This window comes from Pteronotus mesoamericanus, unplaced genomic scaffold, assembly GCF_021234165.1.
Source record: "Pteronotus mesoamericanus isolate MK-2021 breed Mesoamerican mustached bat unplaced genomic scaffold, CSHL_Meso_final scaffold_651, whole genome shotgun sequence".
Lineage (NCBI taxonomy): Eukaryota > Metazoa > Chordata > Mammalia > Chiroptera > Mormoopidae > Pteronotus > Pteronotus mesoamericanus.
This window is the reverse complement of record NW_026555325.1, coordinates 38558342-38574364: the sequence shown is the minus strand read 5'-3', so window position 1 is coordinate 38574364 and position 16023 is coordinate 38558342. Positions and strand designations below refer to the sequence as shown.

The 16023-nt window shown below is 38.5% G+C and overlaps 1 protein-coding gene across 1 annotated transcript in view; it reads left to right on the top strand.

The window, feature by feature from the left end:
- CCDC141 (coiled-coil domain containing 141) overlaps positions 1-16023 on the top strand; it is a 156079-nt gene that overhangs the window by 30508 nt on the left and 109548 nt on the right. Inside the window, exons 4-5 of the mRNA XM_054562630.1 lie at positions 3053-3161; positions 13064-13317. Coding sequence (XP_054418605.1) covers positions 3053-3161; positions 13064-13317 — 363 coding nt within the window. The remainder of the gene's footprint in view (positions 1-3052; positions 3162-13063; positions 13318-16023) is intronic.

Genomic DNA, 16023 nt, shown 5'->3' with positions numbered 1-16023 from the left:
TTTTTCTCCTTTCGTCCTCCTCGGCCCAGCCCGTTCCCCGGCTCCCACAGTCAGTCCCCACACTGCCGTCCACGGCCACGACTCATTCATAGATACTTCTTGACTAGTCCCTTCCCCTTCTTTCCACCATTGTCCTCCTCCCCCCTCACCTCTGGCCGTTGTCTTTCTGTTCCGTTTCCATGTCTCTGGTTCTATTTTGCTCATTAGTTTATTTTGTTCATTAGATTCCTCTTATAAGTGAGATCACATGGTATTTGTTTTTCACTGCCTGGCTTATTTCACTTTGCATAATACTCTCCAGTTCTATCCATGCTGTTGCAAAAAGTAGGCCTTCCTTCTTTCCATTGCATCATATCCCATTGCGTAAATGTACCACAGTTTTTTGGTGCACTCATCTAGTGATGAGCACTTAGGCTGTTTCCAGCAGTTGGCTATATAAAATAGCACTGCTATAAACACAGAAATCCATAAGATCTTTTGAACTGGTGTTTTGGGATTCTTAGGGTGTACTCCTAGCAGTGAAATCAGTGGGTATAAATGCAGTTCCATGTTTAATTGTTTGAGGAAATTCCATCCTGTTTTCCACAGTGGCTGCACCAGTCTGCATTCCCACCGAAAGTGTACTAGGGTTCCCGTTTTTCCCACGTCCTTGCCAGCACTTGTTTGTTGATTAATTAGTGATAGTTATTCTGACAGGAGTGAGGTGATATCTCATTGTGGTTCTAATTTGCATTTCTCTGATGGCGAGTGATGCTGAGCATCCTTTCATATAGCTATGTGCCGTCTGTATGTCCTCCTTGGAGAGGTGCCTGTTCAGATCCTTTGCCCGTTTTTCAATTCTATTGTTTCTATTCCTGGTGTTGAGTCATGAGTTCTTTATATTGAAATGGCTATTTCTTATATCATTCTGCTTCCAATTTTGTGGAGCACTTCATACTTAGCTTAAGGCAAACCACTGCATGATATTCCCTGCCCCTGGTGTATGCCAAAGCAATTTTCATCAATGATTTTTTTTTAAAGAGAAAGGGTGACATTAAAAATAGGTGTTTTGAAAAATTCTTCTCATCACCAGTTTATTCTATACAAGCCAAAGAAAGAAGAAAAGCAGGGAAAAGATAATATCCATAAGATAAAAGTTAACAGCATATTAGGTAACACTTTCCTGAATAAAATTTTTTGTGTATTTTAGAAATGTTAAATAACAAGCTGAAATAAAGTGACTCCAGAACTTTTTTGTGATATTTGACAGGGAAAAAATAAATTACCTACATGATTTTTATTTTTTTGTTTTTGTTTGAAAGTTCTGCTCAAGGAATGCTTTTAAAATCAGTTACCAGAAATGGAATGAATTAGAGATGTAAATGATATGTGCGTAGGGTTCTCTTATTGAACTATGTGCATTCAAGAGTTCTTTAGAAAGGCAAATGATTTCTCATTTCATGGTAGACACTTACTAGAGGACAGTTTCTGGCTCATGCACTTTACCATCAGAAAGGTTTTTCTCTTCTCGTATATAGTGCTTCACTTTAAAAACATTGCCCCTAAGTGACAATGGCGGGTGCCCCTCAGATTGTTCTGCCATCACGGTGCAGGCCTTCTCTACATTCCTGAAGACATGCTCACTAGTCTCTCACCATTCCATGCCATTTATAACTGGATTTTACATGGCTCTCGTAACAATAACAGCATATCTTGTTAATCAAACAGTTATATAAAAGAATGAAAAATCACTAAATTTAAAATGGCCATTTGGAAACCTCTTGAAAAAGAAGACAAGCACTGTGATGGGCTTTTGTCTTTCTCACTGATACGGTGCCTTTAGAAGTTTAATCTATGCTTGATCCAAAGGTGAACACGTTGATTAAAATGTTCTTACAAACTATAATAATCACCTTTGAATCTCAGTGTTAAAACAAACCATCTATCTGCTACCATGAATATATCATACGGGTGTAACCAAGTATGCTTTGCCCTTTTCTAAAAATTGGTTTTGAAGATTAGTCCCCTGAGAATTTTAACATCACTTCAAGCATCTCTCCTTTATACTTCCTCCATGGAGAAACACACAAAAAGCGATCAGTCATATTCCCCACCATTTAGGATGTCAAATTCAAATTGCTATTCTTTTTTTTTTTGAGACAAAGGAGAAATTTTCCCTTTTTCATTCTTGCTGCATTAAATCTCATTTTTGTATATAAATAATGCATATAATTATTTATGAAACTGCAAACAAAACCACAGATTTAAAAACTAAACTTTTACCTTCCTTAACTCATAACAAAACCCATTCGTTCTCATAATGTAACTTAATATATATATATATGTAGTGTGTGTGTGTATATAACATATATAAATATATAATAAATAGAATTAAATAAGCATAATTATGCAATAAATGTAAATATAATAAATATATAATGTAGATATATATTATATATAATATAAACACACACAAAGCATATATATACTTTGTATAAGAAATGGGATTAGACATTGCTTCTTGGCCTCTTGGCTAAGATCAAGTTTAGAAATGGTATTGGACTATGTATTAGTTTTGAAACTTAATTTTTCAGGTCTAGATCTAATTATAGAGGGGAAAAAAACCTTGCATTTCAACCTTCCCTCTAAATAGGTTCTTAATTTAAATTTATTTATAATTATGTTATCACGGGTTAGCCAAACTCCTGTTGATTTCTCCTAGCAAACAATTTGGTAATTCTTTGACAAATTGCCTTATAATGTTAAAAGTGGCTGTATTCATTACAGTGGACACAAAAATTTTAGTTGAAAAATTTAATAGACATTTGAACAGTGAACAAGTTGGTTTATTTCAGCATACATTATGTATTTCCAGGCATGACAGGAATGCAAAGGAATGAGAAAAAATTGTTGCCTTGGTACTTTGTAAGTTGACTACATGTGAACACACATCCTCACACAAACACATACAGAGCTAGACTATGAACTCATAAAAAAAAAATCTGTATATAACTAAAAGTGGCACATTGATTTTTATTTCTTCAAATGTCTTTTCTCTATATTTCTCTTGTAGTTTGCTATTAAAATAGATCAAGCAGAAGATTTCCTCCAGAACACTCAGGAGTTTGAGAGCACTGAGTCCTTAAAATCACTTCTTCAGCTTCATGAACGTCATACTAAAGGCAAGAACTATGTTTATTCTTCATATAAGCTTTTAAGTATTTTAAAAGATGTTAATGGGAGAATGCTTGTGTACGATTGTGTTTTTAATTTATGTATTTTAAGTATACCTCAACTCGTTCTAAGAAAGGTTAAAGAAGGCTCTTTTTAGGGCTGTCTTGTGCAAGAAAGAAGTAGTTGTAAATGGTTTTAAGGGGATAGTGGAGGAACGGCCTCTGGAAGGTCACATGGTAACTCTGGCTGTCACTCAGTCTGCTAGATTTTAGTTCCTGAGCACATGGGCCATTTTCACCTTGTGCCTCTGTTATCCTCAGCATCTAGCCTGGCGTTGGCACCCGGTGGACCCTCAAGATACATTTCTTGGTCAAATAAATGGTTGAATACAGTGATTGTTTCTTCTCAGGGACAGTGAATGGAAGTCAGCCTTTAAATAACAGCTCTGGATAAGGAAAATCCCTCTTTCACTATTGCAGTTTAAAAATAAAAAATAGTGAAAAACTTCCAGATTAAGAGGTCTAAGACTTTCAGCTCCCTCTGAACAACTATCAATGTAGTCTAATGGTTAGCCAATAATTTCTAACAGAATTTGGGGTTGGCGAAATTGCAGTAGAGAAGGCATTTGTGACAGAGTAGCTGCCTGATGTAATTTTTTTCCTGTGGAAACAGGTGAGATAGGAGCAACACTTCTTTTATTTCTAGTGCATTTTTCTAACTATTACTGCCAAAACCTTGGGTATGAGTGGCTGGTGTCCTGGACTGTTTTGTCACAGTTCTAACTCAGCTTCAAGCTTGACCAACGGATCATGCTGGTCAAGGGCAAAAAAGGTGTTTTTAAAGCCACAAATAGATTTTGTGTTTCTATCATCCTCCAAAGAGACCCTAATAATAGATCATTGCTCTTCCAAAAGTCAAAGATTAAAGGACTTAATCTTTCCTGTGTAAATTATGAGACGCTACCACATATGTACATGTAATTTTAACGGATTGTTGTTATTTAGGACCTGTCACTGACAGGGGTTATCAGCAGCGTCGGAAATAACAGCCTTAACACAGCAGCCCGCTCATTTTTGTTTAGCAACAGCATTCCAGCTGGGTCCAAAGAGGGTGAATAGAATCACAGAAAATTCCTCTTAGGACACTGGAATGTGAATCCAGGTCCAGGTCACTGCAATGGGTTCTGTGGTCTCAATTCAGCCTGCATCCAGCCAATATGATCATCACATAGCAATTGTACCTCCCAAACCTGACAGGGGCTGATGCTTTTGTGGAAGAGGTTTGGTACTGCACCAGTCAAATGCAGGCATTTTTTTAGGGGTGGGGAGTGGGTGGGAGTAGGGACTTTTCCATATGTATTTGGGGTTAGCGCTGAAAGGGAAAAATAGCCTTAATGCTGTTTTGTTGTTGTTGTTGTTGTTGTTGTTTTGGCTCCTTCAGAGTTACTGGGGTCTGTGGCAGATGGTCACGCGCTGCTTTGTTTGGAAGCCAGGGCCTTGCAGCCTAAGGCTCCGGCTTGCAGAGGAACCAGGGGCCTGCCTTTCACAGTATGTCTGCAAGTGTCCAGCAGGGCCCCTCTTACTCTGAAAAGATGGGTGAAAATGCTAGCTGAAGGCAGAAAATATCGTTTATTTTTGTGGTGACCAAACATTCTTTCTTCCTTCCCTCCTGAGGGCATGTTTATCATGACGTTTTTGAGTTTTCTCTATGTGATACTTGAAGCAGAGAGATCACAGGGGGCCCTGGTCAGGGTATCTGGCTCCCAATTCCTATGCCCAACAGTGGCTTCAAGGGCTTTGTTTTCATTAAATGGGAGTAGATGAAACTTGTTTAATAAGTAATTCAGTGGAACATGATTAAGATTAGCTGATTTAAATATGCATATTCAAGGACAAAATTCTGATTTTCAGTTAAGGACCCCATATCTGACTTAGTCTTTTCAGACTGTTATAACAAAATGCCACAGACTTGGTGGTTTATAAATGACAGATACTTATTTCTCACAGTTCTGGAGGCTGGGAGTCTGAGATCAGAGTGCCAGCCTGGTCGGATGAGGGCTCTCTTCAGGTTCCAGATTTCCCATTGTATCCGCACGTGGGGGAAGGGGATCAGAAGCCCTGTGAGGGCTCTTTTAGTAAGACAACCAGTCCTAGTCATGAAGCCTCCTCCCTCATGACCTAATCACCTCTCAAGGTCCCCACCTCCTAATACCGTCACCTTGAACATTAAGATTTCAACATAGGAGTTTTAGGGGGACACAAACAATCAGACCATAGCAATATTTATCATTTTTAAATTTAAGGAAAAAATACATCTATAACTTAGTTTATAACTGGAAATTTGTGCCTCTTGATCCCCTTTACTTACTTCTCCCACCCAAGCCCGTCCCCGTTCTGGCAAATGACAACATTCCATTCTTTTTTATGGATGAGTAGTATTACATTGTATATAGATGTACCATGGCTTTTTTATTCCTTCATTTGTTGATAGACACTTGGGTTGCTTCCAGGCTGGGCTTAGATAAATGTACAGCTAAGGGAATATAGTCAATCGTATTACAATAATGGTTAAGAGATGGTAACTAGATTTATTGTGGTGATCATTCTGTAATGTATATAAATATTGAATTGCTATGATGTGCACCTGAAACATTATAACTAATTATATTTCAATAAAAATATAGAAATATATCTATTAATGAAGCTAGCCATCCTATTAAGTTTCTGAAATGATCAGTGAGAAGCACAAAATAAGAATGTGAGGATGACAGAGGTTAATAATGTAACTGGAAAAACCATAATCAAACTTATCCCTAATATTCATTTTATTTCAATTAGCTTCCCCTATGTTTTTTCCTTATTCACCAATGCTAAGGCTGTTTTGTATATTAGAAACCTATGATAGAACATTGTAGAAGTCAGACCAGGATGAATGGGTTGAAGTTACTGCCCTTTGGAATGTTCCAGACTAAGTCTGTTCTCTCCTTCATGTGACAATCCTTCAAATAGTTGAAGACCAATATGTCCTCTCCAGCCTTCTTTTCTATGGATGAAACATGCCTAGTTAGTTAAAGTGTTTTCCAGAAAGCATAGTTTCAACATCACTTACTAGCCTGTTGGCCTTCAGTTCCACAACATTTAAGTAAACAATGGTTTTTGAACCCATGCCAGGAGAGAAACCCAGAGCCATGTGTCAGGGAGTACAGGGCTGTTGCCCTCAGGAAGCCTTCAGTTTGATGGGGCCTGTGCACATTTACTGGTGAGCGCCCTCTGCGCTCCTGCAGGCTCTGTGCTGTATCGCTTGGCGCTGCGCAGCAATCATTTATTCCCTCATTTGTCACTATCACCAAATTGTGAGACCACAACTTGGTGTTCTAATCCCTGCCCAGAGGGCAGGGATTAGAACATCTCTGAATCTCCAGGACTTAGAATAGCCTCCATTCCAAAGTATGCTTACTGAGTGAGATTTGTATTTAATCACAATGTAAGACAAGATAAAACGCTGGAAACTTGAGTAATACACACAGTTCTCTGGAGACATTGAGGAGAAGAAAGCCGGTTCTAAGTGCTGAAGGATCACAATTGGACCCTCCAGACTTCCAACTGCCTTCTTGAAATAAATGTAACACATAAGAAGCTTCCTCGCAGGAAGAATCATATTGTTACTTCCTTATTCTTAGATGTTATGTATGTCTTAAATGTAGCTGAGATATAGGTTCGTTGGGGCCCATTATACTGTTCTCTCTGATTTTGTGTATATTTGAAAATGCTCATTGAATGAGTTTAAGAAACACTATTCCATGAGGAACATTTGGAATATTTTAAAATGTATTAGGAAGAAATAGCATCCATGATCTCAATGCCAAGTCTGTGACCTGGATACTTTTTAGAAAATACTCATTTGGAAATATTGTTTATCAAGCTATAAATTCACTTAACTTGTGTACATTCCTCATTTATCTATCTTGAATTTTCTATTTATGCTTACTAATTATGGCAAACTGTATTATGTTACTTTTTTTAGATATAATGACAATAAAAACAATTAAACAATTAAAATTTATTAAATATCTGCTAGCCTCATATTACAAGGTATTATGTCAGTAAGTAGGGTTTTGTAAATGCAAAACATGCAATCTTGATGGCCAAGGAATTAAAATGAAGAAGAAGAAGAAAATATTACCCTTTGAAACAGCATGGATGGACTTGGAGAACATTATGCTAAGTGAAATAAGCCAGTCAGAGAAAAACAAATACCATGGGATCTCACATATGATGTGAGATCTAATGAACAAACTGAACTAACAAGACCCAAAGATAGAGAGCAGTTGATAGCTGTGGGTGGGGGTAAGGAGTGGAGGGATCGAGCAAAAATGGACAATAGTGTGGTGATCGCCGGGTGTGGGGAGGGAGGGAGGTATAAGGGGGATAAATGATCATGGAAAATAATACAATAGAAAAAGAAATTTTAGAATAGCTTTCCATAAAAGTCTTTAAAAATGATTTTTTTCATGAAGGTTAGCCCAACTCTTCAACAACAATTTTATAAATAAGGAACTGGAGTTGATGAAGTAAACTGGCTTTAAATAAACTGGACAACAAAAAGAAAGAAAACTTTCCCTCTTCTACTTTAAAAAAATGGCCTGATATTGTTTTAATGATGCATTCTTCAGGTAATTTTAGAACATGTAATGTTACCCAGGGATCTGACTGGAGCTCTGTTCCAACAGCTAATATTGATGGCCATCATTAGTTGTCTACTTCAGTTTGTGGCTCCTAAGATTCCTGACCCTGGATTAAATATACTGCATAAGTAATAAGACATATGTATTTCTTCCACTTCATATTTCTATTAATGCTTACAAAATAAAATTTATTCATATTAAAAACAAAAAATACAAATACAATCTTTAAAATAAATGCATTATAGAGATTTTATATTTCTTGGAAGTCATGATACATCTAGATAGTTTTGCCTTGAGAAAAAAATATAGCATTTTGTATGATCAACTGAAGGAATAAGTAGCCAGAAAAAGATACACAGTATAATAGTAAAATGTAAGAAACTGACAGAGGGAACTGAGGGGATAATTTTGCCACTTTAATGACTGCCTTAGTAGCCATAACAGATTGATTTTAGCCTGGGTCCATTTTACAAGTTAACTTTGGCTCAGGTAGCTGTATTGCTGGTGATACTATGGTAGTGGTTAAACTGTTTTGGCAGAAGCTGAAACAGAAACCAGAAAATGATTGCAAGTGGAAATTTTGGCTAATTTTATATATTTTGTAGGGACCAGAACAGGTTGGCTTATTCCACTGTCTGTATCCAATCTCCTAAAGTTGTGCTTCCTTTCTCATTTGAAAAGTCTAGTGTGTGAGGGCTAGTTGCAGAAAGAAAGAAAAGAAACAAGTATATGGAGAGCCTGCCACCTGCCCATACTTTCCATGTGTGTGTGGTGTGCCTTATATATATATATATACATTCACTCATACTGATTATTACATTAAGATTATACAAATTAAAACTCTTTGGTTTGATAGGCAAGGACTCTAACCTACCTTCACCTTGTTTCTGCAGTTGTTTCTTTTACTTCCACATAAAAACTTGTTCTAGGCAGATAGGCTTTTTTCCGCCCTGTCCCTCTTGTGTTGTTTACATCCAATTCCATTTCGTTGTTTAAGTGATTTACTCTAATTTTAATATTCTCTCTGACTTTCCCTGTTCTATTTGAATTATCCCATCCTCTGTCCTCATTCAAGTCTGTAGTTGTTTTTGTTTGTTTCTTATATTGTTGACACCCAATTGAATGGCCAAGCGCACATAATCACACTTTCCTTGCTCTGAGCAGATAACAAACACCATTTATTACCTTATTAGACAGATTTAGGTCATGTGGCATAAACACTTCACATTCTTTCCTTTTCATCTCAAGATGTCTCTTCACAGTATCTTCACTTATCTCATCCTCTCTGCCAGCTCTCCAGCTCTCAGTCAAAAGGAACAACTGGCCCAACTACTGCCGCTTAATCATTGCTGTGTAGTTTACTGCCAAATGTTAGAATGCTAAAGCAGAATGTCACAGTATAGCTGATGTGTTTTAGTGCATTTCTCATAGTGTGATGTTTGGTAATGTACCTACCCTCTAGATGTTCTTTGCAGTTTTCATCCTAAAAAAAAAAAAAGGCTGATTTTCTATCCTTTATTTTTCCACCTCAAATATTTTATTTTATTTATTTTTTAAAGTATATTTCTCCCCTGTATTCCCCTCAGCCCTGCACCCCCTCTTCCACCAGCATTCCCCCCACTTAGTTCATGTCCATGGGTCGTACATATAAGTTCTTTGGCTTCTCCATTTCCTGTACTATTCTTAACTTACCCCTGCCTATTTTGTGCCTACCATTTATGCTTCTTATTCCCTGTACCTTTTTCCCCTCTCCCCCTGATAACCCTCCATGTGATCTCCATTTCTGTGATTCTGTCCCTGTTTTAGTTGTTTGCTTAGTTTGTCTTTGTTTTTAGGTTCAGTTGTTGATAGTTGTGAGTTTCTTGTCATTTTAATGTTCATAGTTTTGATATTATTTTTCCTGGATAAGTCCCTTTAACATTTCATACAATAAGGATTTGGTGATGATGAACTCCTTTAACTTGACCTTATCTGGGAAGCACTTCTTCTGCCCTTCCATTCTAAATGATAGCTTTGCTGGATAGAGTAATCTTGGATGCAGGTCCTTGCCTTTCATGACTTTGAATACTTTTTGCCAACTCCTTCTTGTCTGTAAGGTTTCTTTTGAGAAATCAGCTGATAGTCTTATGGGAACTCTTTTGTAGGTAACTGTCTCCTTTTCTCTTGCTGCTTTTAAGATTCTCTCCTTATCTTTAATCTTGGATAATGTAATTATGATGTGCCTTGGTGTGTGCTTCCTTTGGTCCAATTTCTTTGGGACTCTCTGAGCTTCCTGGACTTCCTGGAAGTCTATTTCCTTGGCCAGACTGGGGAAGTTCTCCTTCATTATTTTTTCAAATAAGTTTTCAATTTCTAGCTCTTCCTCTTCTCCTTCTGGCACCCCTATGATTCAGATGTTGGAACATTTAAAGTTGTCCTGGAGGTTCCCAAGCCTCTCCTCATTTTTCTGAATTCTTGTTTCTTCATTCTGTTCTGGTTGAATGTTTATTTCTTCTTTATGCTACAAATCATTGATTTGAGTCCCAGTTTCCTTCCCTTCACTCTTGATTCCATGTATATTTTTCTTTATTTCACTTTGCATAGCCTTCTCTTTTTCCTCTATTTTGCAATCATACTCAACCATTTCTGTAAGTATCTTGGTTTACCAGTGTTTTGACCTGTGCCTCTGATAGGTTGGCTCTCTCTTCATTACTTAGTTGTATTTTTTTCTGGAGTTTTGATCTATTCTTTCATTTGGGCCATATTTCTTTGTCTCAGTGCACCTGTTACATTGGAAGGGGCAGAGCCTTAGGTATTCCTTTGGGTGGAGTAACCCACATCACGACGTTGTGGTGCTGTCTGAGGGGAGGGGGTCAGAGAGGGAACAGTGCTGCTTGCTTGACTCTTGGCTGGCTTTCAGTCACTTCCCCTGCTACCCTCAAGCAAATTGGGTCCTCCTGGTGCTGATTCCTCTGTGGGTGGGTTTGTGTATGTTCTAGGACCCTGTGCATCTCTCCAAAGAACTCTCCTGTGAGGCTGGGTGTTTCTTCTGCTGCTGCAACCCCCATAAGTTTTTACAGCCAGAGGTTCTGAGACTTTCCTTTCCTGCACTACAACCCTGGGCTGTGTGGTCTCACTCCCTTGTTTTTCCTCCTGGTTTATCTGCATGCAAACGTGGGACCATCTGGTCCTCCAGCCACCAGTTTGCTACGTCCTCTCTGCCCCAGCTGCCCATCTCCACCCCTCCTTCCTGTCTGGATGAATGTTTTTTCTTTAACACTTTGGTTGTCAGACTTCCATACAGTTCGATTTTCTGACAGCTCTTGTTTTTTGTTTTTAAATTTGTTGTTGTACTTCTTTTGGTTGTGCAAGGAGGCAAAGCATATCTACCTATGCCTCCATATTGGACGGAAGTTTTTTCCTTCTGAGAACAAAAATATCAAAGATTTCCTGTCTTGTTGACTTCATTATCTGGTAACTTGCCTTCTGTTTCTATCACTTACTGTCATAAAACCCCAAATCTTTTCAATGTCTTTTTTCACATCTCTGGAGGACTCCTGATCTCTATTATCTACAGCTCTTCTAATTTGCCCCCCTCTTTTAATACATTTGATCTCATTCAAGCATTCTACAGAAGTTGAACATCTTTCCTGTGCCAGTCACTATGCTAAGTGCTGGGGATACAGTCAGAGTCCCTCGGGATAGTCCCTGTCCTCATATTGCATTGGAACCTAATGGCAAAAACAGAGATTAATTAACTAACCTGACACATAAATGTAAAACTATATCCATGATAGAGCAGTGAATGACAGGAACATTGTGCTATGAGAATACGTAATAGGAGTATTTAATTCAATCACATTTGTCCTTTGAAGAACTGACAATTGACCAGGACCTGAAGCATGAATAGAATGAAGGTGCAGAAGGCAGAGGTTGAGGAGAATGGTGTCCCTGCCACAGGACACAGTAAAACATTCTGGGGCAGGAGAGAGAATGGCTGGGGCAGGAGAGAGAATGGCAAGTGTGAGTTAGTTAAAGAAGATATGGATAAGGGGTAGAGAAATTGAAACAATCTGAAAGGTAAGACCAGACCATATCAGACCTGTAAAGTCTAAGACAATGGGAAAACCATTGTTTCAAGTGTCTGTGTGTGACATACTGTGTTTAGAAAAGAGCTCTCTGGCTAATGCATTGAGAATGGATGAATGTGTTGGAGAGAGGATGTAATTAAGAGGCAACTGTACAAGTTTAGGCAGACAGATGATGGTTTTTGTAGTGGAGACGGAGAAAAGTGGGCAGATTCAGGAGATGAGGGTGAAACTGATAGGTCTTGAGAATGGTGAGGTTAGGGAAGAGGATGTGTCAAGGATGACTCCTTGGTTTCTCGCTTGTGGAGAGTTCACACTTGCCCAGCTGCTCCTCCACGTAATCACCAAGGGTGGTTGTTTCTCAAAGTGCTGTTCTCAACTCCCCTTTTTATACTCTCTCCCTTGGTGATCCTTCAGTTTTACACTTAAACTCCCATTTTTGCAAGATGTTACCCAAACTGCAATCCTGTTCACTCCAGAGGGCAGAAACTGGTGGCCCATTTGGCAGAGAAACACGTTTTATTTATCCTTCAGTATTTTTTTAATTAAAAACACAAATTAAAAACATTTAAAATTGGAAGCTTTCACATAAAAATCTATATTTATAATTCTTTTAAAAATTTAAGCTTTGTCAACAATAACGTATTCTCTCATGTCAACAGTTGGCCAGAACTGCTGACAGCTGACCCTTGTTAGACTGACCACCCATTTCCCACCTTGCCGTAGGCCCTGGCATCTGGGGCCCTGGCCACCGTTCATTGATTTTTTTTGTTTGTTCACTACAGGTATTAACCTTTAAACCTCAGCTTTAGTCAATCACCCCAGAATAGAGAGCGCTTCAAGGAGAGTAGGCACCTTAACCAGCATCAGACCACTAAAAACCACCTAAACCAGTGTTCAAATCCTGTCGTCTTTTTACTCCCTATACTGAATTACACTATTGCTAAATGTCAGCATCCTAGCATTTGGCAGTAATCCTATCGTAATTGTTGGACTGTGGTATTTGACCACTTGTATTGTAGGCATTTTATGTTTACACATTTGGTTTTCTTATTCCAGAATGAAGGTTATATATATTTTTAGTTATATGAAGAGTCCAAATATTACTATATTAATGTTTGCTCTTATCATTATTGTTTTCTTTCTAATTTTCTTCTAGAACTCTTAGAACACTCTCTAGCCCTTCTAAACAAAAGTCAACAACTCACTGACTTCATAGAAAACTTCAAGTGTGATGGACCTAATGTAAATCCTGAGCTGATGCAGGGGGCTCGTAGTAGCTGCCTGAAGATTGACAGTCTTCTTGAACTTCTACAAGACAGGAGACGGCAACTAGACAAGTACCTGAAGCAACAACGGCAGGAATTGAGTCAGGTTCTGCAGATATGTCAGTGGGACCAACAAGAAAATCAGGTAATCCCAAGGGACACTGATGACGTCCTGACCTCAGCTAATGGAGTCTCGCTATTAAGTGGACTAGTTATTTCCTGGGCCAGTTTCTCATTTGTCATTGTCAAATTCTTTGGTCTCTGGTCCAAACTACCTTGTTGTTTTCCCAAGCAAGTAATATAACAACAAGTACTTTTATTTCCTCCTATTAAAACATGGATTTCATAAATGGGATCATACCACTGAGCAGTTTTGAAATGACTATTGTTAGATTCTCTTTCTCACTATTTTCCAGATCACTGCTTTTAGGTACATTTCTTTGAAATTCTGAAATGTGAACTGCAGTTGTCTTGAAAGTTGGAGGGGCGTGAATGTGCTGAGTTATACTAGATTGCTGCTAATGTCAGTGAAAAAATTCATCAGTGAAAGATTATGCTCTTAGAAGAATGGTCTGGTGCCAATGAAAAAATATGACCCTAGCCTATGGCTGGGTGCTCTGTGGTTAGAGGGCTTTAGGGTAGAGGGATGATTAGTCTGCAAGCTTATTAGAGCTCATGACCCAGACTGCAGGCACAGCTCCGATCAGTTGTCACTATATTTGCATTCATTCCTTGTACCTGTCACTTGAAGGTAAGAGTGGATGGAACTCTCTTTGCAAACTCCCAACTCAAATAGGTGGGATATTTATTGCAATATAACTAACTGCCTCAATCCCATGCTTAAATCTATGTATAGATTAAATAGAGGAAATTTTCAGAGAGAAATGATGTGGAAGGAGGTTTCCTGGTCTGGATGCATAGGAAAAGTGTCTCTTCACATGTTTTATATTATTGCTCTGATCTAAATTGGAGGGACATATTGGAGCTGGGAGCAAATATGAGTCCGGGAGAAACTGGTCCTTATTTTAAGCTGGAAAAGATGAGGACTTAAATGATGGCCAAGCTTTCAACTAATGCTGAGTACCTACTGTGTACAGGTCCTATTATAAATAGTGAAGATACACAACACACAAGGAAAGTCCTTTTTGTTCCTCTAGGAATTTCCATCTAATACAGTTTCTCAGCCACAGCACTATTGCCATTTGGTCTAGGTAATTCCTTTTGAGAGGCTGTCCTGTCCGCTCTTGGATGTTGAGCACCATCTATAATCTCAACCCACAAGATGCTAGTAGAACGTACTTCATTTGTGACATCCAAAAATGTCTCCAGACACTGGCAAATGTCCACTGGGGCGGGGGGGGGGGGCGCAAAATTACTCCAGATGAGGACCGCTGTTCTAGTGCAATAAGAAAGATCTATAGAAACAAATGAGCAATAATAAGTCCTATAATGAAAATCAAATGGAACAATAAATTCTGTCCTGTGTTGGTCTCCTTCAGTTAGAGAAGGAATCAGAGAAGACCTTTCTGAGGAGGCAGCATAGAGCAGAGACCTAAACGCAGACACCTCCACTTGTCACCTCCTTCTCCAAGTCACTATACGCTTTTGAAGCCATCTCTGCTTTCAGCCCTTTTCCCTTGACCACTGGCAGCCACTGCCCCATATCTGTTGTATTGTGCTGCCAACTCCCTTCCCTAATTTAACTCTTTCCCCACCCCACCTATCCGTGTTTGTTCCCAGAGTACTATTATTTAATGCAATAGTAGTTTACTGATGATTCTGGCATAACAAAAGGGAATTAATACTCAGGACAAGAGTCAATCTAAAACCATTTCTTAATCAGTTGTTTCCAAAGTTACTTGTCCTCCCTATCATAAATGGGTCTGTTTCTTTTTGTCCCTTTCTGTCTCTCTCGCTCTCTCTCTCTCTCTCTCTCTCTCTCTCTCTCTTTCCTAATTCAGATCTGATACCCTTCATCTTATCTCTTTTCATTTAGTTCATAACCCCAAACACTTGCCTCTGGTGATTCCCAAAACACACTAAAAACTCCTCCCTCTTGCTTTATTATACAAGTACTTTACACTAGGCTTTCCTTACCTGCAGTTTCATTCTCTGTGGTTTCAGTTACCTGCAGTCTGAAAATATTAAATAAAAAATTCCAAAAATAAACAATCCACAGGTGTCAGGTTATATGCCATTCTGAATAGCATGATGAAATCTTATGCCATCCAGCCCTCGCTATGAATCATCTCTTTGTCCAGCGTATCCTTGCTTTATATGCTACTTGCGTGTTAGACAGTTGTCAGATCAACTGTTACAATATTGCAGTGCTTATGTTCGGATAACCCTTATTTTACTTAATGGCCCCAGAGCTCAAGAGCAGTAATGCTGGCAATTCAAATATGCCATAAAGTGCTTCCTTTAACTGAAAAAGTGAAAGCTCTCCCCTTAGTAAGGCCTTTGTCATTTCATATGATCACAGGAGAAGGTTGAGTAAGTACAATAAGGTATTTTGAAAGAGAGAGAGACCATATCTGTATAACTTTTTATGGGATATTGCTGTAATTGTTCTATTTTGTAATTGTTAATCTCTTACTGTGCCTAGTTTATGAATTAAACTTTTTCATATATATATATATATATATCTCCATGGTTTCAGGCATCGGCTAGGGGTCTTGGAACATATCCCCTGCAGACAAGGAGGGACTACTGTATCCCTTTTAAATCACAGCCTCTTTTATCCTGATTAACACAGACACCCTCTCTCTGCAGAGAAAATGCTCATCTAAGAGGCTTCCCAAACATGTAACAATTTCTCCAAGACTGAAAGAATAGCTATAGTTAAGTTTTA